The sequence below is a fragment of the Carcharhinus amblyrhynchos genome, unplaced genomic scaffold, assembly GCF_965287045.1.
Source record: "Carcharhinus amblyrhynchos unplaced genomic scaffold, sCarAmb.v2.hapA scaffold_999, whole genome shotgun sequence".
In the NCBI taxonomy this organism is placed as follows: domain Eukaryota; kingdom Metazoa; phylum Chordata; class Chondrichthyes; order Carcharhiniformes; family Carcharhinidae; genus Carcharhinus; species Carcharhinus amblyrhynchos.
This window is the reverse complement of record NW_027650739.1, coordinates 7,640-32,731: the sequence shown is the minus strand read 5'-3', so window position 1 is coordinate 32,731 and position 25,092 is coordinate 7,640. Positions and strand designations below refer to the sequence as shown.

Below are 25,092 nucleotides of genomic sequence, written 5' to 3'. Positions count from 1 at the left end.
AACAAGACTGCGGATTGAATATGCAAGAATATTCAATATTTAGGAAGGGTAGACGAAAAGGAAAAGGAAATAGGCTGGCGTTGTTAGTGAAAGATGAAATCATTGCAATAGTGAGAGATATTGACTCAGAACATTCAGATGTAACATCATCTGGGTGGAGCTGTGAACAGAGAGGCGGCTGCAAAAATATGTCAATAGTTAAAGCGAGTGGACAAAGGATCTGGTGGCACAGTGGTCAGCATCGCTGCCTCACAGCACCAGAGACCCAGGCTCGATCCCCGGCTCGGATCACTGTCCGTGCGGAGTCTGCATGTTCTCTGCGTCTGTGTGAGTTTCCTCCGGGTGCTCCAGTCTCCTCCCACAGTCCGAAAGATGTGCTGATTAAGTGCATTGGCCGTGCTAAATTCTCCCTCAGTGTACCGTAACGGGTGCTGGAGCGACTGGGGGATTTTCACAGTAACTTCATTGCGCTGTTAATGTAAGCCGACTTGTGACTAATAAATAAATTACTATTTGCAGTGGATTCAATAGGATCTTTTAAGAGACTTTTGGATAAGTACATGGAACTTAGTAAGATAGAGGGTTATAGATAAGCCTAGTAGGTGGGGATATGTTCGGCGCAACTTGTGGGCCGAAGGGTCTGTTTTGTGCTGTAGTTTTACTATGTTTCTAAAAATGGAGTATCATGTGGGAAAATGTCCATTTTGGCAGCAAGATTAAAATATATCATCTAAATGGAAGTGAATTCAGGACTCTGGGATACAGAGGGGTCTGGGTGTCCTAATGCATAAATCACAAAAGACTGGTACACAGGTACAGCAAGTAATTGGGAAAGTTAACAGAATGTTATTATTTGTTGCGAGGGGAAGTGAATACAAAAGTAAGGAGGTTATGTTTCAATTATACAGGGTACTGGTGAAACCACATCTGGAGTATTGTGTACAGTGCTGGTCTCCATATTTAAGATATGGAGTTGCTGGCATTAGACTGGGATAGTTACACTAAGTAGTCTCACAACACCAGCTTAAAATCCAGCAGGTTTATTTGTCACTCACCTGATGAAGGGGCAACACTCCAAAAGCTCGTGCTACCAAATAAACCTGTTGGACTTTAACCCTGTACCTGCATGGGTTTCCTCCGGGTGCTCCAGTTTCCTCAGGTTAGGTGGATTGGCCATGCTAAATTGCCGTTTCGTGCCCCAAGGTGTGCAGGTTAGGTGGATTGGCTATGCTAAATCATCCCTTAGTGTCCAAAGGTGTGCGGGTTAGGTGGATTGGCCATGCTAAATTGTCCCTTAGTGTCCAAAGATGTGTAGGTTAGGTGGATTGGCCATAAGAAATGTGTGGGGTTACGGGGATAGGGCAGGAGAGGGGTCATGGGTGAAATGCTCTTAGTAAGAAGTCTCACAACACCAGGTTAAAGTCCAAAGGTTTATTTGGTAGCAAAAGGCACTAGCTTTCGGAGTGCTGCTCCTTCGTCAGGTGAGTGGGATTTCAGTTCACAAACAGGGCATATAAAGACACAAACTTAATTTACAAAATAATGGTTGGAATGGGATTTTTTTATAGATAATCAAGTCTTAAAGGTACAATGTGAGTGGAGAGAGGGTTAAGCACAGGTTAAAGAGATGGGTATTGTCTCCAAACAGGACAGTTGGTGAGATTTTGCAAGCTCAGGCAAGTCGTGGGGGTTACAGATAGTGCGACATGAACCCAAGATCCCGGTTGAGACCGTCCTCATGTGTGCGGAACTTGGCTGTCAGTCTCTGCTCAGCGACTCTGCGCTGTCGTGTGTCGTGAAAGCTTCCTTGGAGAATGCTTATCTGAAGATCAGAGGCCGAATGCCCATGACCACTGAAGTGTTCCCCAACAGGAAGGGAACAGTCTTGCCTGGTGATTGTCGAACGATGTTCATTCATCCATTGTCATAGCGTCTGCATGGTCTCCCCAATGTACCATGCTTCAGGACATCCTTTCCTGCAGAGTATCAGGTAGACAATGTTGGCTGAGTTGCAAGAGTATTTACCATGTACCTGGTGGATGGTGTTCTCACGTGAGATGATGGCATCTATGTCGATGATCCGGCATGTCTTGCAGAGGTTGCTGTGGCAGGGTTATGTGGTATTGTGGTCACTGTTCTCCTGAAGGCTGGGTAGTTTGCTGTTGACAATGGTCTGTTTGAGGTTGTGTGGTTGTTCGAAGGCAAGAAGTGGGGGTGTGGGGATGGCCCTGGTGAGATGTTCGTCTTCATCGATGACATGTTGAAGGCTCCGGAGAAGATGTCATGGCTTCTCCACTCCGGGGAAGTACTGGACGCGGGTACGGATAAACTCACGATGCTCCACTTCTCCAACTTCCACCCTAAACACGTTAAAGAAGCCATCCCCTATGGACAAGCCCTCCGTATACACAGGATCGCAACAGACACCTCCAGACGCTGAAAGATGTCCTCATAAGAACGGGGTATGGTGCTCGACTCATCGATCCACAGTTCCGATGCGCCACAGCGAAAAACCGCACCGACCTCCTCAGAAGACAAACACGGGACATGGCGGACAGAGTACCCTTCGTCGTCCAGTGCTTCCCCGGAGCGAAGAAGCTACGACATCTTCTCCGGAGCCTTCAACATGTCATTGATGAAGACAAATATCTCGTCAGGGCCGTCCCCACACCCCCACTTCTTGTCTTCAAACAACCGCACAATCTCAAACAGACCACTGTCTGCAGCAAACTACCCAGCCTTCAGGAGAACAGTGACCACAATACCACACAACCCTGCCATAGCAACCTCTGCAAGACATGCCGGATCATCGACACAGATGCCATCATCACACGTGAGAACACCATCCACCAGGTACACGGTAAATACTCTTGCAACTCGCTGCAGGAAAGGATGTCCTGAGGCACGGTACATTGGGGAGACCATGCAGACGCTATGACAACGGATGAATGAACACATTTCGACAATCACCAGACAAGACTGCTCTCTTCCAGTTGGCGAACACTTCAGTGGTCACGGGCATTTGGCCTCTGATCTTCGGGTAAACGTTCTCCAAGGCGGCCTTCACGACACACGACAGCGCAGAGTCACTGAGCAGAGACTGATAGCCAAGTTCCGCACACATGAGGACGGTCTCAACCGGGATCTTGGGTTCATGTCGCACTATCTGTAACCCCCACGACTTGCCTGGACTTGCAAAATCTCTAACTGTCCTGTCTGGAGACAATACACATCTCCTTAATCCGTGCTTAACCCTCTCTCCACTCACACTGTCTGTACCTTTAAGACTTGATTACCTGTAAAGACTCGCATTCCAACCATTATTTTGTAAATTGAGTTTGTGTCTTTATATACCCTGTTTGTGAACAGAAATCCCACTCACCTGACGAAGGAGCAGTGAACAGTCCGAAAGTGGCTTTTGCTACCAAATAAATCTTTTGGACTTTAACCTGGTGTTGTGAGACTTCTTATTGTGTTTACCCTAGTCCAACGCCGGCATCTCCACATCAGCGCAGCTGTACAGGGCCTTGGTGAGACCACAGCTCGGGTACTGTGTGCAACTTTGGTCTCCTTACACAAGAAAGGATGTATATGCAGTGAAGTTTCACCAGACTGATTCTTGGGGTGGCAGGATTGTTGTACAACGGGAGATTGGGTGGACAGGGCCTGTATTCACTGGAGTTTAGAAGAACGAGAGTGGTTTTCATTGAAACGTATAACTTCTGAGGGGCTGGACAGACTGGGTGCAGGGGCATTGATTCCTCTGGCCACAGAGGTGTCGAGAAGGGTCACAGTCTCCGTTACGGGGTAGCTCATTCAGCACCGAGATAAGGAGGAATATCTTCAGGCAGAGAGTGGCAAAACAGACATTAGAAAGCTGTGGAGGCCACGCCACTGAATATATTTAAACCGGGAATAGAATTCTACATTTGAACAGTGTCAAGGGGTGAACGGAGAGGGAGAAACAGGCAGGTGAAATAGAGATTCAGCTACAATAATACTGAATGGTGTAGCAGCCTTGCTGGGCTGAATGGGCTACACACAGCAATTTTCTATATTTCAATGAATATTAGAAGGAAGGGTCCATCAGTGTATAACACTGGGGTACAGTACTGGTGGGGACGGGTCTGTCGCTGTATAACACTGGGGTACAGTACTGGTGGGGACGGGTCTGTCGCTGTATAACACTGGGGTACGGTACTGGTGGGGACGGGTCTGTCACTGTATAACACTGGGGTACGGTACTGGTGGGGACGGGTCTGTCTCTGTATAACACTGGGGTACGGTACTGGTGGGGACGGGTCTGTCTCTGTATAACACTGGGGTACGGTACTGGTGGGGACGGGTCTGTCTCTGTATAACACTGGGGTACGGTACTGGTGGGGGCGGGTCTGTCTCTGTATAACACTGGGGTACGGTACTGGTGGGGACGGGTCTGTCTCTGTATAACACTGGGGTACGGTACTGGTGTGGACGGGTCTGTCTCTGTATAACACTGGGGTACGGTACTGGTGGGGATGGGTCTGTCTCTGTATAACACTGGGGTACAGTACTGGTGGGGACGGGTCTGTCTCTGTATAACACTGGGGTACAGTACTGGTGGGGACGGGTCTGTCTCTGTATAACACTGGGGTACGGTACTGGTGTGGACGGGTCTGTCTCTGTATAACACTGGGGTACGGTACTGGTGGGGACGGGTCTGTCTCTGTATAATACTGGGGTACAGTACTGGTGGGGACGGGTCTGTCTCTGTATAACACTGGGGTACAGTACTGGTGGGGACGGGTCTGTCTCTGTATAACACTGGGGTACAGGTGGGGAATGAGCTTTGTCAGGTTTTTCCGAGTTGCTCAGGGGAGTGAAACAAACGACTGGATCTCCTCAGGGACTGTGTGTGCAGGAGACACCCGGCTTGTGTTTGATTTGGGGAGTGGGCTCGGGAAGGAATGTGGGGGGGGAGTGTCCAGGATTAGCCCGTCCGTGTGTGGGGGCAGCTGCGCCGTCCTGTCCACCTCAATCCGGAGAATCGTGTGACGGTCACTCCGAGACACAAGTGGAGATTCCCGGTGTCCGGAATGTGAGCATTTCACAACAGCCACACCTCAACCAGGCTCGTACAGAGGTGGGCATCCCCGAGGACAGTAACTGGAAAGGAAAGGCCCCTGAACCCACCCTCAGTGCTGTGACCTCCTCCTCCCCCCCCACTCCCTTGCCCCATCCCCGGTGAAACCACGCGCCCGCGTGGCGACTCTTACCGTCTCTCTGGCCATCTCAACAGCTTCTTGCAATCCATAGAGTCTCCCAGAGACCAAATAAACCCCACTGGCCCACAGCACGCAGGACTCGTGGATCCACAGTTCATTGGGGTCGAGAGGTAGTTGAGGCAGCTGGAGGTCCACCTCGGAGCAGAACTCGCTTTTCAATCTCTGAGTCCGCAAGCTGACGGAGGGCGAGGTTTTCCCACAGCAGAAGCAGTGCCTGTGTCCCTTGCTGCTGCGTGGGCTGGCCCAGGAAGGGGTGCAGTCTTCCGAGTAGTGGCGCCGTTTGAACCTGGCGTGGCCCAGGACGCTCCCGAACTCCTTGCCCTCGTCCTCCGACTGGGTGGCGCCGAGCAGCTCAGGCATACTTTTATGCCTTACCTTTACCCGGCTCTGTACTGGCAGCATCTTCTTGGGGGGGGGGTTCTTGGGCAAGGTGCCAGCGTACTGGTGCGGGTAGTAGGGCCCGTACAGGTCGCCCAAGTCCCTGTGGTTGGCGCATTTTCCGCACAGGCAGCACACCAACAGGCCCAGGGTGGTGCCCTCGGTCACCAGTGGGCCCAGTACCATGTGCGAGGTGGTGGGTAAAGCTTTGCCAGCGCAGCTGGGGGGCGGGGTGGAGGCTGGCCCCTGCTGACCTTTCACCCCCTTCAGGGCCCGGTTCCGCTCGTCGTCCTGGGTGTTGATTATGGTGCAGAGGAGCGCGGCCTCCCTCTTCCTCTCCAGCAGGACGTAGGGGGAGAAGCTCTTGTCCTGGTTCTCCCCCCGTCTCCTGCCCGCGGGGCGGGCGGTGTGCCTCAGTTTGATCTCGGGCTCCTCGGGCAGCAGGATGGGGCCTTCCAGCTTCTTGCGCCTCCTCCTCGGGTGAGCCGGTGCCTTCTTCCTGCGGGGCCGCCTCTTCTTCTGCGCCGGCTCCTCGGGCCGAGCCTGCCCGCCCTGGCACTCCAGCCGCTGCCGCTTCTGCTTGTTGATGCTGCCGAGGGGCCTCCCCCGCTTCTTGCCCGACGGGAAGTACCCTTTCACGGCGCCCCCCTCCAGCTTGGGGGCGACAGGCTCCGGCCTGGCCTCGCGCTCCGGGGACCGGGGCAGGGGGCACGGGGAGCCGCGCGGCTTGAGGTCGGGATGGTACGGCACCCGGGCGGCCGGCGAGGGGCCTCCGCGGCCCTGGGAGCAGTTGGCGCCCCCCAGGGCTCCGGCCTCCGGCCCCTCCGCCAGGCCTCCGCGCAGGCCGCCCCCGGCCTGCGCCATTGGCACCTCCTCGCTGTCCCAGCGGCCCTCCTTGATGGAGAGAATGTCCTCCAGGGTCACCCCGTCCGAGGCGCTGTCCAGCATCCCGGAGACCGGGAACTTCCTCCCGTTGGGCGAGGCAATCTTCTGGACGATGGCCTCCAGCTTCAGGCCTCGGCCTTTCCTGGGTGGCAGTGTTTTGAGTTTGCCGGGACTGGCCAGTGAAATGGGCGGCGTGACGGTGGCGCTGGGGCTGTCCTTGCCCTCGGCGTTCTGGAGGGCGTCCTCGGGCGCCTCGGCCTTTTGCGCCAGGTTCCGGTTGGCGACGCACGGGGGGAGGCTGTGACCGTGAGGGGGGGCCAGCTTGGCGTCTGCGTCCCTGGCTCTGGAGTCCTGGCAAAGCCTCTTTGCCGGAATGGGCGATATGAAGGATCGGATCCGCCTCCGGGCCAGAATGGGCGAGAGGACCGAGGGGTCTTCCTGTGAATCGGGGGCCTTCTTACCCGCCTGCGCCAACCTCTCGGCCTCCTTCGGCGACTCGTCCGGTCTCGAGCCTCTCCCCTCTGGGCCGCGACTCTGGACCGAGGAGTGGACGCCCGCTTCCCGCTGCGCCGCGTTCGAGGCCCACGGCTCCTTTGGGATCCCGCCCCGACAGCAGCCCACCGCAAAATCCTTCCCGCCGGGCGCCTGTGTCCAATCGCTCGCTCTGTCCCCGTCGGCCCCCTGTCGCTGCAGGTGGTTCGGGGCCCTGGCGGCGCCCGGCGCCTGCATGCCCGCTGAGCGGACATCGTCCGGCCTGGTCAGCAGGGAGGAGAGCATCTCGGAGTTTGTGGGCAGAGGGTACAGGCTGGCATTGCCAGGCGGGGCTGGCGCGTTCTCCCGGGGTTGGCCGAGGAAGCCGGCCGGCGGAGGCTCCGAGGCGTCTTCCTGCTTGATGAGGGGCGCCCTCGCCAACAGGGCCTTGTCATCCAAGCGCGAGGGGGCCCTCCGCCTGGCCCCGGATCGCCCTGCCACCCGACCACAGGACCGCCTGCCTCGCGAGGATCGCTGACCCAGGGTCTGATGGAGATAGTTTCCAGCGGCGCCCGCGGGCAACGGAGAGGAAACCATGACGGAAGCTCGCGCCAATTCCAGGGAATCGTACTTCCAGTGGGGAGAGGGGTTTCTGGGCTCTCTGGTGTCGTAGTGTCCAAAGCTCCTCTGCTGGCCCGGGCTTGGGTCCACCTCCGCCTTCACCTTGGTCTCTGGGCCGGCGTAGACGCCCGACTGGATGACAGACTGCCCGGCCTTGCAGGCCTTGGCGCCCTTGGCGTTCCTGCCCAGCTCCCGCTCCTGAGCTTGCCCGCAGGCCAGGGGGCCGGGGCTCCGGCCAAACGACCTCGAGGGCGAGACGTCGCAGATCACCGACTTCCGCTCCGAGACCCCGGCCTCGAACGGCGCCTCCAGGTCGGCCTTGCTCACCTCCATCCCGAAGCCGGGGCCCGGGGTTCGGGCATCCCTCCAGCCCGGGGCGGGGGAGGACAGGGCGCCGCCGTGGGCCTCCTTCCTGGCCAGCTCGATCATCTGCCTCGTGGGGTAGCCGGGTTGTAAGGGGTTCTCCGCGAATCCCGGATACTGATGCTCGGGGGCGTAGCCGGATTGGAATTTCCTGCCGTGATAATTGGCCTGTAAAGCCTCCTGGAGCAAACTGTGGCTTTTTCCAGGCTTGCCGGGGGCGACTTTCCTGTCTCCGAGGTTGAACTGCTCGCTTTCCGATTGGCTGTAAGGGGCCATTGGGTAGTGCATGTAATGGTATCGGCCGTCATTCTTGGGCATATCTCGGAGTCCGTACGCCAGGTAGCTGGGAGACTTGGAGGAGTCCATTCGCATGGCCAGCGGATCGCCCAGAGCCACGTTGCCTTGGTGCGAGCCCAGCCCGTTCCCGTTCTGGGCCATGGAGGGCGCCATGATGTTGCGGAGGTTGTTGAGTTGCTGGCCGGGTTCCTTCTCGGCGTTGGCCAGGAACGGCGTCTGCCGGGCCTGCTCGTCCCCCCGGCCCACCATCGTCTCCCGGGCCACAATCACGCCCACAGGCTTCTCGCCGCGCCGCAGTCCGAGCTCCGCCACGGCGCCCCCTTTCCCCTCCTGGCACATCTGGGCGATCATCTCTTCCTTCGACAGGGGCCGGCCGTCGCCGTGGGAACTGGCCGGCGAGCAGGTGGCGTTGACCAGCTCCGGGTTGTGGGCCTTGTAGGCTCGCTCCGAGCAGCCACTCTGGCCGCTCAGCTGGCGGACGCGCTCGGCGTGGTCCTCGGACGAACTCGAGCAGCCCCCGTCCAGGGATTCGGCCTGCGGCGACTTCAGCTGCTCTTCCAGGCCCAGGTGCTCGCCCGGGCCCCCGGGGGCCGCCCGCTTCTGGGAGCGCCTGGCCTGTCGCCGGTGGAGGGCGAGGGTGTCAGAGATCAGCAGGTGCTGCACCCGGTTGGGGATGTTGGCCACCTGGGAGCTCAGGGCCGTCAGGCTGCTCTGGCCCAGGTCGGAGGCCCGCTTCTCGGGCCCGGCCTCCAGCCCGAAGGTCTCGTAGGCGCCGGCCTGCGAGCCGGGGCTCGGCATGAGGCCGGCGGGGGTGGGGCTGGGCTGGGGCATCAGCTGCAGAACCCGGTTCCTCATGCCCATGGAGCCCGGCCCACACTGCAGGCTCTCGCTGCTGACCATGAGGGGGGACGGGGTGGAGCTGCAGGAGGGCGACTGGGCCACGGGGGTGGCGGGCGAGGGGTTGGAGCTGGGGCTGAAGTTCTGGTGGAAGGGCATGGGCGACTTGGCGGGGATGTCGGCGGTGCAGAAAGGGGCAAACTGCGGGTTCCCCAAGGGCACCTTGGCGGCGCTGGGGTACTGCAGGGCCGGGGCTCCGTGCGGCTGGGCCTGGGCTGGCTTCGCCTGCTCGAAGCACGGCTTGGCGAGGGGCGGCTGGTAGCTGTAACCGGATTGGGTCCCGTAACCGGGGGCGGCAGCTGTGGCGTTGACCATGTAGCCGTCGCACTGGGCACCGGCGCCCATGGGGTAGCCGTCAAAAGCTTGCCCGGGGGGCTGGCTGTAGCCTTGAGGGGACAGGTAGGAGGAGGACGAGGAGGAGGAGGAGGAGGAGGAGGAGGAGGGGGTGGCGGTGGAGGCGGCAGCGGGCTGGAACTGCTGGGGGTTGCTGTACGAGGTGGCCCGGTGTTGGTACTTTGCCAGCTGGGCAGCGCCGGGCTGGTGGGCGTGCTGGGGGTGGTGGGCGGAGGAGGAGGAGGAGGAGGAGGAGGAGGAGGAGGGGGGGGGAGGGGGCTGGGTCAGTGTCTGGGCGCCGGGGGCCGCCGGGAAGCCCTGGTGCCGCAGCTGCTGCCCGCCACCGGGCGAAAACTGACCGGCGTAGGCGTCTTGCTCGAACTGACCGTAGCCTGGCATGGCGGAGTGAGGCGCCCGCCACTGGACCTCGCTCAGGTACTGCACCGAGTAGCCTCCGGCCTGCTGAGCGCCAAAGCCGCTGCTCTGCAGGGGCCCGGGCAGCCTCCGCTGGGCCTGGGGCCCAGCCAGCTCCTTGCCTCTCGCGTAGTAGTATTCGGCCGGCTCCCTGCGGAAAGCCTGGTACGGCTGCTGGGTGCAGGCCTCGGTGCCCGGCCTGTTGGCGTAACTGGCAAACACCTGGCCCTGGTGGTGCTGGCTGTAATTGGCCAGGCGGGAGGCCTCCGGAGGCTCTTGGTGGAGAAGCCTCTGGTTTCCGTGGTAACTGCTTTGCTCCCGGTACGACTGCATGTTGCGGCGTTCCACAGTCCAGCTGCCGGCGGATTCTGTGGAAAATCGGAGAGAGGGAGGGAGGGTCAACGCGGGCAAAAAGAGAACAAAAATCAAACAAACATTCCTGTTACCCAAAATGCCCAGAGGAACAAGCACCGGGAATCACTTCCTGGGTCAGGGTCATCGCCTGGGGTTACAAGGACACATAGACACAACGGTCAGATGGCCAGCTGGAATTTAACCCTGTGAGGTGGATATACTTTGGAAAGACAAGAAACCACTCAATGAATGGCGGGATACTAGGAAGTTCTGTGGAACAAAGAGACCTTGGTGTGTCTGGGTGGCACAGTGGTTAGCGCTGCTGCCTCACAGCGCCAGGGACCCGGGTTCGATTCCCGGCTTTGGCCACTCTCTGTATGGAGTTTGCACATTCTCCCCGTGCCTGCGTGGGTTTCCTCCGGGTGCTCCGGTTTCCTCCCACAGTCTAAAGATGTGCGGGTTAGGCTGATTGGCCATGCTAAGAAATTGCCCCTTAGTGTCCAGGGGTGCGTAGGTTAGAAGGATTAGTGGGTATAATACGTATGGGGGTAGGGCCTGGGTGGGATTGTGTGCGGTACAGACTCGATGGGCCGAAGGGCCTCTTTCTGCACTGTAGGGTTCTATGATTCTACGTACGGGTTAGGTGGCCACGCTAAATTCTCCCTGAGTGTCAGGGGGACTGGCTGGGGTTATGGGGATAGGGTCTGGGTGGGATTCTGTCAGTGCAGACTTGATGGGCTGAGTGGCCTCCTTCTGCGCTGTAGGGATTCTGTTCTATTCAATGTTTGCCCAGATATCTCTGAAAGCAGAAGGGTACATTAGTAGGGTGGTGAGGAAGACATATGGGACACTTTATTAAATTGGGGTATCGATTACAAAAGCAGTGGGGTCATGTTGGAGTTAGAACATAGAACATTCCAGCGCAGTACAGGCCCTTCGGCCCTCGATGTTGTGCTGACCAGTGGAACCAATCTAATGACCTTCTAACCTAAACTATTCCAATGTTATCCATATGCCTATCCACTGACCATTTGAACACCCTTAAAGTTGGCGAGTCCACAACTGCTGCAGGCAGGGCATTCCACGCCCTTACTACCCTCTGAGTAAAGAACCTACCTCTGACATCCATCCTATAATTACCACCCCTTAATTTAAAGCTATGTCCCCTCGTGTTAGCCATCACCATCTTAGGTAAAAGGCTCTCACTGTCCACCCTATCCAATCCTTTGATCATCTTGTATGCCTCAATCAGGTCACCTCGTAACCTTCTTCTCTCCGATGAAAATAACCTCAAGTCCCTCAGCCTTTCCTCATAAGACCTTCCCACCATACCAGGCAACATCCTGGTAAACCTCCTTTGCACCCTTTCCAATGCCTCCACATCTTTCTTATAATGCGGCGACCAGAACTGTGCGCAATACTCCAAGTGCGGCCACACCAGAGTTTTGTACAGTTGTAACATAACCTCACGGCTCCAAAATTCAATCCCTCTACCAATAAAAGCTAACACACCGTACGCCTTCTTAACAACCTTATCAACCTGGGTGCCAACTTTCAGGGAGCTATGCACGTGTACCCCGCGATCTCTCTGCTCGTCCACACTACTAAGAGTCCTTCCATTAGCCCTATATTCTGTACTCCTGTTATTCTTACCAAAGTCAATCACCTCACACTTTTCCGTATTAAACTCCATCTGCCACCTCTCAGCCCAGCTCTGCAGCTTATCTATGTTCCTCTGCAAAGTGTAACATCCACCCTCACTGTCTACAACTCCTCCGACTTTGGTGTCGTCAGCAAATTTACTAACCCATCCTTCTACACCCTCATCTAGGTCATTTATAAAAATGACAAACAGCAGTGGCCCCAAAACAGATCCCTGAGGTACACCACTTGTAACTGAACTTCAGGTTGAATATTTCCCATCAACCACCACCCTCTGTCTTCTATCAGCGAGCCAATTCCTGATCCAAACTGCTAAATCACCCTCAATCCCATGCATCTGCATTTTCTGCAGTAGCCTACCATGGGGAACCTTATCAAACGCTTTGCTAAAATCCATATACACCACGCCTTTGGTCACCTTTTCAAAAAACTCGATAAGGTTTGTGAGGCACGACCTACCCTTCACAAAACCGTGTTGACTATCCCTGATCAATTTATTTCCCTCTAGATGATTATAAATCCTATCCCTTATAATTCTTTCCAAAACTTTGCCCACAACAGAAGTAAGGCTCACCAGTCTATAATTCCCAGGATGCTCTCTACTCCCCTTCTTGAACAAGAGGACAACATTTGCTATCCTCCAGTCTTCTGGCACTATACCTGAAGCCAATGACGACATGAAGATCAAAGCCAAAGGCTCTGCAATCTCCTCCCTAGCCTCCCAGAGAATCCTAGGGTAAATCCCATCCGGCCCAGGGGACTTATCTATTTTTCACACTCCCAAGAATTGCCAACACCTCCTCCTTATGTACCTCAGTCCCGTCTAGTCTACTACCTGGTATTGCAGTATTCTCCTTGACTACACTGACTTTTTCCTGTGTGAATACTGACGAAAAATACTCATTCTGTGCCTCTCCTATCTCTTCAGGTTCCACGCACAACTTCCCACTGCTGTCTCTGACTGGCCCTAATCTTGCCCTAACCAATCTTTTATTCTTGACATACCTGTAGAAAGCTTTAGGATTTTCCTTGATCCTATCCATCAAAGTCTTCTCATGTCCTCTTCTAGCTCTTCTTAACTCTCTCTTTAGCTCCTTCCTGGCTAATTTATAACTCTCCTAACTGAGCCTTCATGTCTCATCTTTACATAAGCCTCCTTCTCCCTCTTCACCAGAGATTCAACTTCCTTAGTACACCATGGTTCCCTCGCTTGACCACTTCCTCCCTGCCTGACAGGTACATATTTATCAAGAACTCGCAGTAGCTGCTCCTTGAATAAGCTCCACATTTCAGATGTTCCCAGCCCCTGCAATTTCCTACTCCACCTATGTATCCTAAATCTCGCCTAATAGCCTCATAATTACCTTTCCCCCAGCTATAACTTCTGCCCTTCAGTATATGTCTATCCCCTTCCATCACTAAGGTAAACGTAACTGAATTGTGGTCACTATCACCAAAGTGCTCACCTACCTTCAAGTCTAACACCTGGTCTGGTTCATTACCCATTTGTACAGGACTTTGGTGGGGCTGTAGCTGTGTGGAGTTCTGGTCGCTACATTGTAGGAAGGATGTGACTGCACTGGAGACTGGGGGCAGAGGAGATGCACCAGGCCTGGGATGGAACATTTAAGTAATGAGGAGAGGTTGGATAGGCTTGGGTTGGTTTCTCTGGAGCAGAGAAGGCTGAGAGGGCGATCCGATTGAGGTATACAAGATTATGAGGGGCGTGGACGGAAAGGATAAGAGCTGTTCCCCTTAGTTGAAGGGTCAGTCATGAAGGGTTCAAGGTGCGGGGCAGGAGGTTTGGGGGGGGACGCGAGAAAAAGCTTTTTTACCCAGAGGGTGGTGAGGGTCTGGAAGGCGCTGCCAGGGAAGGTGGTAGAGGCCGGGTGCCTCACATCCTTTTAGAAGTATCTGGATGAGAAGCTGGCACGTCATAAAGTTCAGAGCTAATGGGTCAAGTGCCGATAAATGGGATTAGGTGGGAGTTCAGGTGTTTCTAATGTGTCGGTGTGGACTTGATGGGCCGAAGGGCCTCTCCTGCACTGTATGATTCTATGAATTGTCACCCCCTCGAGTTTTGGAAATGGAGAGCGAATCTACTCGCATCGCCCAATGCATCCTGGAACTGAATAACAGGGTCGTAACGAGGGTGAGGCCATTCTGGCTCTCTGCACAGCAATCCAGTCGGGTCCATCCTCCTCCTCCCTATCCCGGAAGCCCTGGATTTTCCTGGAACAATCTTCCTACCAACTCATTAATCATCTCCCTTCCCACCACCCTTGGAGGTAGCAAGTTCCAGGTCACTGACACTCGCTATGTCAAAATGTTCTTCCTCACACTTCACCCCCACTCCCCCTCCCCCCTGTATCTCTCACCCAAAACTTTAAATATGCGGCCCCCCCCCCCCCCCCGCCCCCCATTCATACCTTTGGCTAAAGGTACCTTTGGGAAGAGTTTTTCCCAGTCTATCCTATCTGAATCTGTTATAATTATGTATGCCTCTATCAAACCTCCCCTCCTGCACTCCACGCTTCCCCAACCCTAACCTTATGGCTAAACCCTGCCCCCCTTCCCTCCCCGGGAACCATTCTGGTAAATCTCTGCATCCTCTCAATGACCCTCACCGACTTTCTAAGTTGCGGCAATCTGGAACCTTCTCTCCCCCTTTTATCTCAAGGCAAAGCTGGCCAAGGACTGACTTTCCTCTTTGATTAGATTCCCAGGAAGAATCTAATCTTCCTTCTTTGGTAAAGAGTGGCCAAGAAGGGTCAGAAGTCACCAGGGGTGGAGGAGGGTCATAGATCACCAGGCGTGGAGGAGGGTCAGAGGTCACCAGGCATGGAAGAGGGTCAGAGGTCACCAGGGGTGGAGGAGGGTCATAGATCACCAGGCGTGGAGGAGGGTCAGAGGTCACCAGGCATGGAAGAGGGTCAGAGGTCACCAGGGGTGGAGGAGGGTCAGAAGTCACCAGGGGTGGAGGAGGGTCAGAGGTTACCAGGCATGGAGGAGGGGCAGAGGTCACCAGGTATGGAGGAGGGTCAGAAGTCACCAGGGGTGGAGGAGGATCAGAGTTCACCAGGCATGGAGGAGGGGCAGAGGTCACCAGGTATGGAGGAGGGTCAGGGGTCACCAGGCATGGAGGAGGGGCAGAGGTCACCAGGTGTGGAGGAGGGTCAGAGGTCACCAGGCTTGGAGGAGGGTCAGAGGTCACCTGATGCACGAGGGTCCGAGGTCACCGGCACTGAGGAGGGGCAGAGGCCACTGAATCACGAACCCTTCACCAGGTCACACACTAACGCTGGCCAAAGCTACTGGAGTGAACAATCTGTGAACGCACATTCAGAGCCTCAATGAGAAACTACCCGAAAAAAATAATACAAGGTGTTCAGTCACCCACCAGTACAGGACTGGGACAACTGACTGATCTATATCTTTGGTAAAGAGTGGGACAATGTGGAGAATTTTCCAAGACAGTAAGAACAAAGAACAACACAGCACAGCAACAGGCCCTTCGGCCCTCCAAGCCTGCACCAACCATGTGTTCCTCACTAGACCTGAAGGTTAGGGAATGGAGAGAATAATGGCAGATTGCCATGAGGATACGCATAGAATCTCACTACCCCGTTGTCCCCCCACCCCGGCTAACCCCTCACCCCCACCCACCTGACCAACCCCTCACCCCACCCAGAACAATAACCATCTGATTCTGGGGGATTGTCCTTCTCCAAGATGTAGACATTCTCCCCATTTCTGACACTATCCAAAACAAGACACAGAATCACTGTTTACTCGAGGTAAGGATCACTCACTGTGTAACTGGACAGAGTCACTGTTTATTCAGCAGGGTAAGGATCACTCGCTGTGTAACTGGACAGAGTCACTGTTTATTCAGCAGGGTAAGGATCGCTCACTGTGTAACTGTACAGAGTCACTGTTTATTCAGCAGGGTAAGGATCGCTCACTGTGTAACTGTACAGAGTCACTGTTTATTCAGCAGGGTAAGGATCACTCGCTGTGTAATTGTACAGAGTCACTGTTTATTCAGCAGGGTAAGGATCACTCGCTGTGTAACTGTACAGGGTCACTGTTTATTCAGCAGGGTAAGGATCGCTCACTGTGTAACTGTACAGAGTCACTGTTTATTCAGCAGGCTAAGGATCACTCGCTGTGTAACTGGACAGGGTCACTGTTTATTCAGCAGGGTAAGGATCGCTCGCTGTGTAACTGGACAGAGTCACTGTTTATTCAGCAGGGTAAGGATCACTCGCTGTGTAACTGTACAGGGTCACTGTTTATTCAGCAGGCTAAGGATCACTCACTGTGTAACTGGACAGGGTCACTGTTTATTCAGGGTAAGGATCACTCGCTGTGTAACTGTACAGTCACTGTTTATTCAGGGTAAGGATCGCTCACTGTGTAACTGGACAGAGTCACTGTTTATTCAGCAGGGTAAGGATCGCTCACTGTGTAACTGTACAGAGTCACTGTTTATTCAGCAGGGTAAGGATCACTCGCTGTGTAACTGTACAGAGTCACTGTTTATTCAGCAGGCTAAGGATCACTCGCTGTGTAACTGGACAGGGTCACTGTTTATTCAGCAGGGTAAGGATCGTTCACTGTGTAACTGTACAGAGTCACTGTTTATTCAGCAGGCTAAGGATCACTCGCTGTGTAACTGGACAGGGTCACTGTTTATTCAGCAGGGTAAGGATCGCTCACTGTGTAACTGTACAGAGTCACTGTTTATTCAGCAGGGTAAGGATCACTCACTGTGTAACTGGACACAGTCACTGTTTATTCAGCAGGGTAAGGATCGCTCACTGTGTAACTGTACAGGGTCACTGTTTATTCAGCAGGGTAAGGATCGCTCGCTGTGTAACTGGACAGAGTCACTGTTTATTCAGCAGGGTAAGGATCGCTCGATGTGTAACTGGACAGAGTCACTGTTTATTCAGCAGGGTAAGGATCGATCGCTGTGTAACTGTACAGAGTCAATGTTTATTCAGCAGGGTAAGGATCGCTCGCTGGCTGTGTAACAGGACAGAGTCACTGTTTATTCAGCAGGGTAAGGATCGCTCGCTGTGTAACTGTACAGAGTCACTGTTTATTCAGCAGGGTAAGGATCGCTCGCTGTGTAACTGTACAGATTCAATGTTTATTCAGCAGGCTAAGGATCGCTTGCTGTGTAACTGTACAGAGTCACTGATTATTCAGCAGGGTAAGGATCACTCGCTGTGTAACTGGACAGAGTCACTGTTTATTCAGCAGGGTAAGGATCACTCGCTGTGTAACTGGACAGAGTCAATGTTTATTCAGCAGGGTAAGGATCGCTCGCTGTGTAACTGTACAGAGTCACTGTGTGTTCAGCAGGCAAAGGATCACTCACTGTGTAACTGTACAGAGTCACTGTTTATTCAGCAGGGTAAGGATCACTCGCTGTGTAACTGCACAAAGTCACTGTTTATTCAGCAGGGTAAGGCTCACTCGCTGTGTAACTGTACAGAGTCACTGTTTATTCAGCAGAGTAAGGATCGTTCACTGTGTAACTGGACAGAGTCACTGTTTATTCAGCAGGGTAAGGATCGCTCACTGTGTAACTGGACAGAGTCACTGTTTATTCAGCAGGGTAAGGATCGCTCGCTGTGTAACTGGACAGAGTCACTGTTTATTCAGCAGGTTAAGGATCGCTCACTGTGTAACTGGACAGAGTCACTGTGTGTTCAGCAGGCTAAGGATCACTCACTGTGTAACTGTACAGTGTCACTGTTTATTCAGGGTAAGGATCGCTCACTGTGTAACTGTACAGAGTCACTGTTTATTCAGCAGGGTAAGGATCACTCGCTGTGTAACTGGACACAGTCACTGTTTATTCAGGGTAAGGATTACTCACTGTGTAACTGTACAGAGTCACTGTTTATTCAGCAGGGTAAGGATCGCTCACTGTGTAACTGTACAGAGTCACTGTTTATTCAGGGTAAGGATCGCTCACTGTGTAACTGTACAGAGTCACTGTTTATTCAGGGTAAGGATCGCTCACTGTGTAACTGTACAGAGTCACTGTTTATTCAGGGTAAGGATCGCTCACTGTGTAACTGTACAGAGTCACTGTTTATTCAGCAGGGTGAGGATCACTCGCTGTGTAACTGTACAGAGTGAATGTTTATTCAGCAGGGTAAGGATCACTCGCTGTGTAACTGTACAGAGTCACTGTTTATTCAGGGTAAGGATTACTCACTGTGTAACTGTACAGATGACGATTATTATCAAATAAATAGGTTGGACTGAAACCTGGTGTTGTCAGACTTTTAACTGTACAGAGTCACTGTTTATTCAGCAGGGTAAGGATCGCTCGCTGTGTAACTGTACAGAGTCACTGTTTATTCAGCAGGGTAAGGATCACTGACTGTGTAACTGTACAGAGTCACTGTTTATTCAGCAGGGTAAGGATCACTCACTGTGTAACTGTACAGAGTCACTGTTTATTCAGGGTAAGGATTACTCACTGTGTAACTGGACAGAGTCACTGTTTATTCAAGGTAAGGATCGTTCACTTTGTAACTGTACAGAGTTATTATTTATTCATGCCTGGAATGGTTTACTTACCTATGTATTGAACACAGACTGAGGAGTGTACAATGAAGTCCATTGTAATCATTTGCTTTTGAGAATTTCAGGCTGGTTGCTGAGAATTAGAACCAATTGAAAAACTGAGGGTTGCCTGGCAACCCTCCAAAAAGGTTCATATTTTCAAAATGAATTTTGTTCAAGGGTAGAATTAGCAGATTGCGTTCAGGGTCACAGCTAAGGTTATTTCTATCTGTTTCAACGCCTGGTCCCAGGCCTGAGGACAATCTATCTCTGCCTAATCCCTCCAGCAGAGAAAGCCGCAGGGGGCAAGAGGCAGGGAGCCACAGACTTCCCGGAGGGGGAGGGCATTGGTTTGGGTGAAGGGAGAGTGACAGGAAGAGAAAAAAATATGTTAAACAGGAATGGTGGGTCTGTGACCAAGGTCACACCAGGGGGAAATCATAAAAAGATCACTTTAACTCTGAACAAATCGTACTCGGGGTGAGATAAACCAAACCAGGTGATAGGTGGAGATAAATGGGTTGGGATCCAATAGCAATGAGAGTGGGGTGGCATCATCCATCCACTCCGCTCTGCCCCCCCCCAACCCTGGCACCTCGGCAGTCAGCTGGCAGGTTTCCTCCTGAAGTCCAAAGATGTGCGGGTTAGATGGATTGGCCGTTTGATTTTTGTGGATTGTTTGGTAGTGATTATGTTGGGTAGAGGTAAAGGTGGTAAAGGGCTTGGTAAAGGTGGAGCTAAGTGGCACCGTAAGGTGCTGCGCGACAATATTCAAGGTATTACCAAGCCTGCTATCAGGTGTCTGGCTCGCCGCGGAGGAATCAAGGGCATTTCCGGATTGATCTACGAGGAGGTCCGTGGGGTGTTGAAGGTGTTTTTGGAGAATGTGATCAGGGATTCAGTGACTTACACTGAACACGCCAAGCACAAAATGGTGACTGCCATGGATGTGGTGTACGCGCTAAAGCGCCAAGGGCGGACCCTGTATGGTTTCGGTGGTTGAGGATAGTGTAAAGGGAACAGACTTAGATGGATTGGCCGTGCTAATTTGTCCCTTAGTGCTTTAAGATGCAGGGGTTAGGCAGATTGGCCATGCTAAATGCGTGGGTTACAGGATTGCGGCCTAGTTGGGAAGCTCCTGCAGAGACAGTGCAGGTCCAATGGGATGAAAGGCCTCTTCCTGAACTGTTGGGATTCTATGGTTCTGCTCCTATTTGTATTTTGAACATCCCTTATTCAATCTCCCCTCAGCGTTTTGTACCGCAAGGAAAACGATCCCAACTTCTCCGATCTCTCATCATTTCCAGATTCCCAGCACCTGCTTTTCACAATCCGCTGGTTCCTGGTCCACAAGGGCAGATCCACAGAGTCTTCCTCAGATTGGCGGGCGACCCCGACTCCCTGTTCTCCTCCCGCCCCTCCCGCCATTATGTTGCTTCAAAGTGGTGTACTTCAGGGATCAGAGCTGGGTCCACTGTTATTTATCATTCATATTAATGATTTAGATGAGGATATAGGAGGCATGGTTAGTAGGTTTGCAGATGACACCAAGATTAGTGGCATAGTAGACAGTGAAGAAAGTTATCTCCAATTGCAATGGGATCTTGATCAATTGGGCCAGTGGGCTGACGAATGGCAGATGGAGTTTAATTTAGATAAATGATACATTTTGGTAGATTGAACCAGGGCAGGACTTACTCAGTTAATAGTAGCGCACTGGGGAGAGTTACAGAACAAAGATCTAGGGGTACAGGTTCATAGCTCCTTGAAAGTGGAGTCACAGGTGGACAGAGTGGTGAAGAAGGCATTCAGCATGCTTGGTTCCATCAGTCAGAACATTGAATAGAGAAGTTGGGACGTCTTGTTGAAGTTGTACAAGACATTGGTAAGGCCACACTTGGAATACTGTGTACAGTTCTGGTTACCCTATTATAGAAAGGATATTATTAAACTAACAAGAGTGCAGAAAATATTTACTGGGATGCTACTGGGACTTGATGGTTTGAGTTATATGGAGAGGCTGGATAGACTGGAGCTTTTTTCCTCTGGAGCGTAGGAGGCTGAGGGGTGATCTTATAGAGGTCTGTAAAATAATGAGGGGCACAGTTCTGCTAGATAGTCAATATCTTCTCCCAAAGGGAAGGGAGTCTAAAACTAGAGGGCATAGATTTAAGGTGAGAGGGGAGAGATATAAAAGTGTCCAGAGGGGTAAATTTTTCACACAGAGGGTGGTGAATGTCTGGAACAAGCTGCCAGAGGTAGTAGTAGAGGTGGGTACAATTTTGTGTTTTAAAAAGCATTTCGATAGTTACATGGATACGATGGATATAGGGGGATATGGGGCAAATGCGGGCAATTGGGACTAGCTTAGGGGTTTTAAAAGGGCAGCATGGACAAGTTGGGCCGAAGGGCCTGTTTCCACGCTGTAAACCTCTGACTGTATTTGTTCTGCTAAACTTGAGGTGAGTTTGGCTAACTGGTCTGACCAGATAACATCCAGGCCAGTGAGGGGGTCACGGTTGAGAGCCTTCCTGAGATTAGCTTGGGGCCAGTCACCCCACAGAACCGATTATAACAGATCAGAAGACACCAGAAATAGGGGCAGGAGGAGACCACTCAGCCCATTGAGTCTGTTCCACCATTCTGTACGATCACAACTGATTTCTGGCTTTAAACTCCATCTTTTCACCAAATCCCTCGAGTCCCAGACCACATAAATCCGTCTATCCCGAATATATTCAGTGCTGGAACATCCACCACCCTCTGAGGAGAAAATTCCAACGATTCACAACCCTTTGAGTGAAGAAATTTCTCCTCATCCCCGTCTAAAATGGCTGACGCTCTTATGCCAGGACCGTACGTACCCACTCGCCATGATTCAGATTCTACAGTTGGGGGAAAAAAAATCCTAACATTTACTCTGCCAATCCTCTTCATAATCCCGTATGTTTCAATGAGATCACCTCTCATTCCTCTGAATTCCAGAGAATACAGATCCCAGTTGTTCAGACTCTGATCCCAGGACAACCCTGTCATCCCATAGCCCAATCTAGTGAATCTTTAATGAACTCAGCTCCGGTGTAGATGTACATTATACCGGGGGAATTTTTACCCCTCGGTAAAAGTTCTTGGAATTCGCTTCAACATTCATGACTACTTTACTCTTGCATTGGAGTGGTACAGCGGTTAGCACTGCTGCCAGGGGCCTGGGTTCAATTCCAGCCTCAGGTCGTTGTCTGTGTGGAGTTTGCACATTCTCCCCGTGTCTGCGTGGCTTTCCTCCCACACTCTAAAGATGTGCAGGTTAAGTAGATTGGACAGTAAGGGACAATTTAGCATGGCCAATCCCCCTAACCCACATATCTTTGGACTATAAGGGACAATTTAGCATGGCCAAAGATATGTGGGTTAGGGGGATAGGCCATGCTAAATTGTCCCTTACTGTCCAAAGATATGTGGGTTAGGGGGATTGGCCGTGCTAAATTGCCCCTTACTGTCCAAAGATATTCGGTTTAGGTTGGTTTATCTGACTATGTGGAGTTTGTATGTTCTCCCTGTTTCTGCGTGGGTTTCCTCCCACAGTCTAAAGATGTGCGGGTTAGGGTGAATTGGCCGTGCCAAATTGTCCCTCAGTGTCAAGGGGATTAGCTGGGTAAATACATGGGGTTAGGGGGATAGGGGCTGGGTGGGATTGTCGTCGGTGCAGGCTCGCTGGGCCGATAGGCCTCACCTGCACTGTCGGGATTCTACGATTCGAGTTTTTCCCTCTTTGGCAATATTTTGGTGGCCCTTTGCTGGTTTTTCAAACACTCCCAATCTTCAGACTTACTTCTATGTGACATTATAAACCTTTTAATCTAATATTAACCAGAACCTTCTTAGTAAGACATAGATGGATCTTTCTTGCGAAGTTTTTGTCAATCGGATGCACTTTAAAAAGCATTCTACGTGTTCATTTACAAGACCTTGCTAATTTTATTGGCCCGGTCTACATGAAAATTGGAGTTCTCCACAACTATTATATTGTCTAACCAGCTCAAATAATTTATAGTTTAATAGTCTGTTCAATAGGGGTCTCAGCGTTTTTGACACTTGCTATTCCTGATCTCCAGCCACCGATCCCACTTCCCAATGTCCTGCGCCAAGATCATTTCTCGCTATGTCACCCTTTATTATCAGGGAAACTCTGCTACATTTTCCAGTCTGCCTGTAAAGCCTGGAAATTTATTTCCCAGCCCGCAACCATGTCCCTGTACTGGCGAATTGATCTAAAACCATTCATCTCTGATTGTGCCATCAATTCATCACACAATCCCGTGTCTGCGTGGGTTTCCTCCAGTTTCCTACAGCAGTCCAAAGATGTGCTGGTTAGGGTGTATTGGCCGTGCTAAATTCTCCCTCAGTGTACCCGAACAGGAGTGTGGCGACTAGGGGAATTTCACAGTTACTTCATTGCAGTGTTAATGCAAGCCTACTCACGATTAATAACTTTTATCTCATTATTGCCCAGTCACGGAATCCCAAAGGTGCAGAAGGAGGCCGTTCAGCCCATCGGGGCTACATCAACAATAATCCCACCCAGGCCCCATCCCCATAATCCCACCTATTTACCCTAGCTAGTCCTCCGGACACTAAAGGGGCAATTTAACACGGCCAATCCACCAAACCAGCTCATCTTTGAAGAGTGGGAGGAAACCGGAGCACCTGGAGGAAACCCAGGCAGACACGGGGAGAATGTGCAAACCCCACACAGACAGTCACCTAAAGCTGGAATTGAACTCAGGTCCCAGCGCTGCGAGGTAGCAGTGCTAACCACCATAACACCGTGTTCATTTGCTCAGGGGGAATCCAGAGATTGTTACCTTTTGTAGTTCCACTTTTTAATGTCGCCTCTAGCTGCTCAAATGTCCCGGACAGAACTTCTCTGTTTTTACTGCTCTCTTGGCACCCACGACAAACAAATCCTCCCCCTCCCTCTCCAAGTTCCTCAGAGGAGGTGTCTTTAACCCTGACACTGGGCAGACAACAAACTGTTTGGGCCTCTCAGTCTTGGCTACTGAGAACAGCATCAATCTTCCCCCTCCTCATGCCCCTAAGCAAACAATCCACCTACTACAAACTACTATATCTTTTTAGAATAGAATAGCATCCCTACAGCGCAGAAAGAGACCATTCGGCCCATCGAGCCTGCACTGACAACAATCTCATCCAGGCCCCCTTCAGAAATTTAGTCTCCAGCAGATGTGGGTGCAGTGGATCACATGGGTGCCCAGCCACATGCTGTAGCTGCAACACATCACCCACCCTACCAACACATGGGTGCCCACCATGCCCACAAGCTACAGCACCTTCCCTGCCAACACACGGGTCCCCACCATACCCACATACTACAGCCGCAACACCTTCCCTGCCAGAGGTGCCCACCGTACCCACATACTGCAGCCGCACCTTCTCTGCCAGAGGTGCCCACCGTACCCACATACTGCAGCTGCAACACGTCACCTTCCCTGCCAGGGGTGCCCACCGTACCCACATACTGCAGCTGCAACACGTCACCTTCCCTGCCAGGGGTGCCCACCGTACCCACATACTGCAGCCACAACACATCACCTTCCCTGCCAGGGGTGCCCACCGTACCCACATACTGCAGCCGCAACACGTCACCTTCCCTGCCAGGGGTGCCCACCGTACCCACATACTGCAGCCGCAACACGTCACCTTCTCTGCCATTTTCATTGTGTTTTATTTAACTAACTGGTTTTCAAGTTTAGAAATAGCACTGAATGGTCAGTTGTCTGTAGTTAGTCGAAGTAGTTTAACTAGTTAAGCTATAAATTTAATACAATATTTACAATCTCCCCCAATACCGAGCAGAGGGATAAAATCTTCAAACTCCATCACTACCTGCTGATCAAATTAATCCCCTTGAATATTTACTGGGGGCTGAAAAATATACCCCTGCTACCTAACCCCCCCGTCCCCGCAAACACCCCCGTATCAAACTCCCACCCACACTAAATCGCCACGGTAACACTCCCACCTCAAAGAGCGGCGACCTCGGCACTCCCACAATGCACCACTCACCATTCAACTCTGACCCTCGCTGGCGTATCCTCCCGCTCACTCCGAGGCGCCCATCACGCTCCGGCTGGGTCTCCGACGGACTGGAACGCCACCAGCTGCCTCACGACTCCTTGGGCCTCTCCTTAGGAGCGCTCGCCGGCACATCTGGAAATCTCCTGCAGCTGTGGTGATTGGGGGGAGGAACGACAAATGGGAGAGGAGTTCAGACGCAAATTGGCAGAGCTGAACAGATTCTTACTACTACTACTACTACTACTACTACTACTACCACTACAACAACAACAACTTGCATTTGGATTGCACCTTTGGCAGTGAGACACCCAGATGGCCTCGCAGGAGTATTTACACGAGACTCACAGAATCCCTACACTGCACACGGAGGCCATTCAGCCCATCGAGCCTGCACCAACAACAATCCCAACCAGGCCCAATCCCTGAAACACCAAGTATTTACCCCCGCTAGTCCCCCTGACACTAA

The 25,092-nt window shown here is 52.5% G+C and overlaps 2 protein-coding genes across 2 annotated transcripts in view; one reads left to right on the top strand and one right to left on the bottom strand.

The window, feature by feature from the left end:
* LOC145340421 (transcription factor 20-like) overlaps positions 1-24,769 on the bottom strand; it is a 36,420-nt gene extending 11,651 nt beyond the window's left edge. The window contains exons 1-2 of the mRNA XM_080184890.1: positions 24,615-24,769; positions 5,256-10,291 (exon numbers count right to left, since the gene is read on the bottom strand). Of these exons, the coding sequence (XP_080041016.1) occupies positions 5,256-10,256 (5,001 nt within the window). The 5' untranslated portion in view covers positions 10,257-10,291; positions 24,615-24,769. The remainder of the gene's footprint in view (positions 1-5,255; positions 10,292-24,614) is intronic.
* Positions 19,222-19,533, top strand: LOC145340422 (histone H4-like). Its single transcript, XM_080184892.1, has one exon. The coding sequence runs from the start codon at positions 19,222-19,224 to the stop codon at positions 19,531-19,533; it is 312 nt and encodes a 103-aa protein (XP_080041018.1).
* Positions 24,770-25,092: the final 323 nt, after the last annotated feature.

Bases quoted from the DNA above. Each gene is read 5' to 3' on its own strand.
- LOC145340422 (XM_080184892.1), top strand. From the start codon at position 19,222: ATGTTGGGTAGAGGTAAAGGTGGTAAAGGGCTTGGTAAAGGTGGAGCT.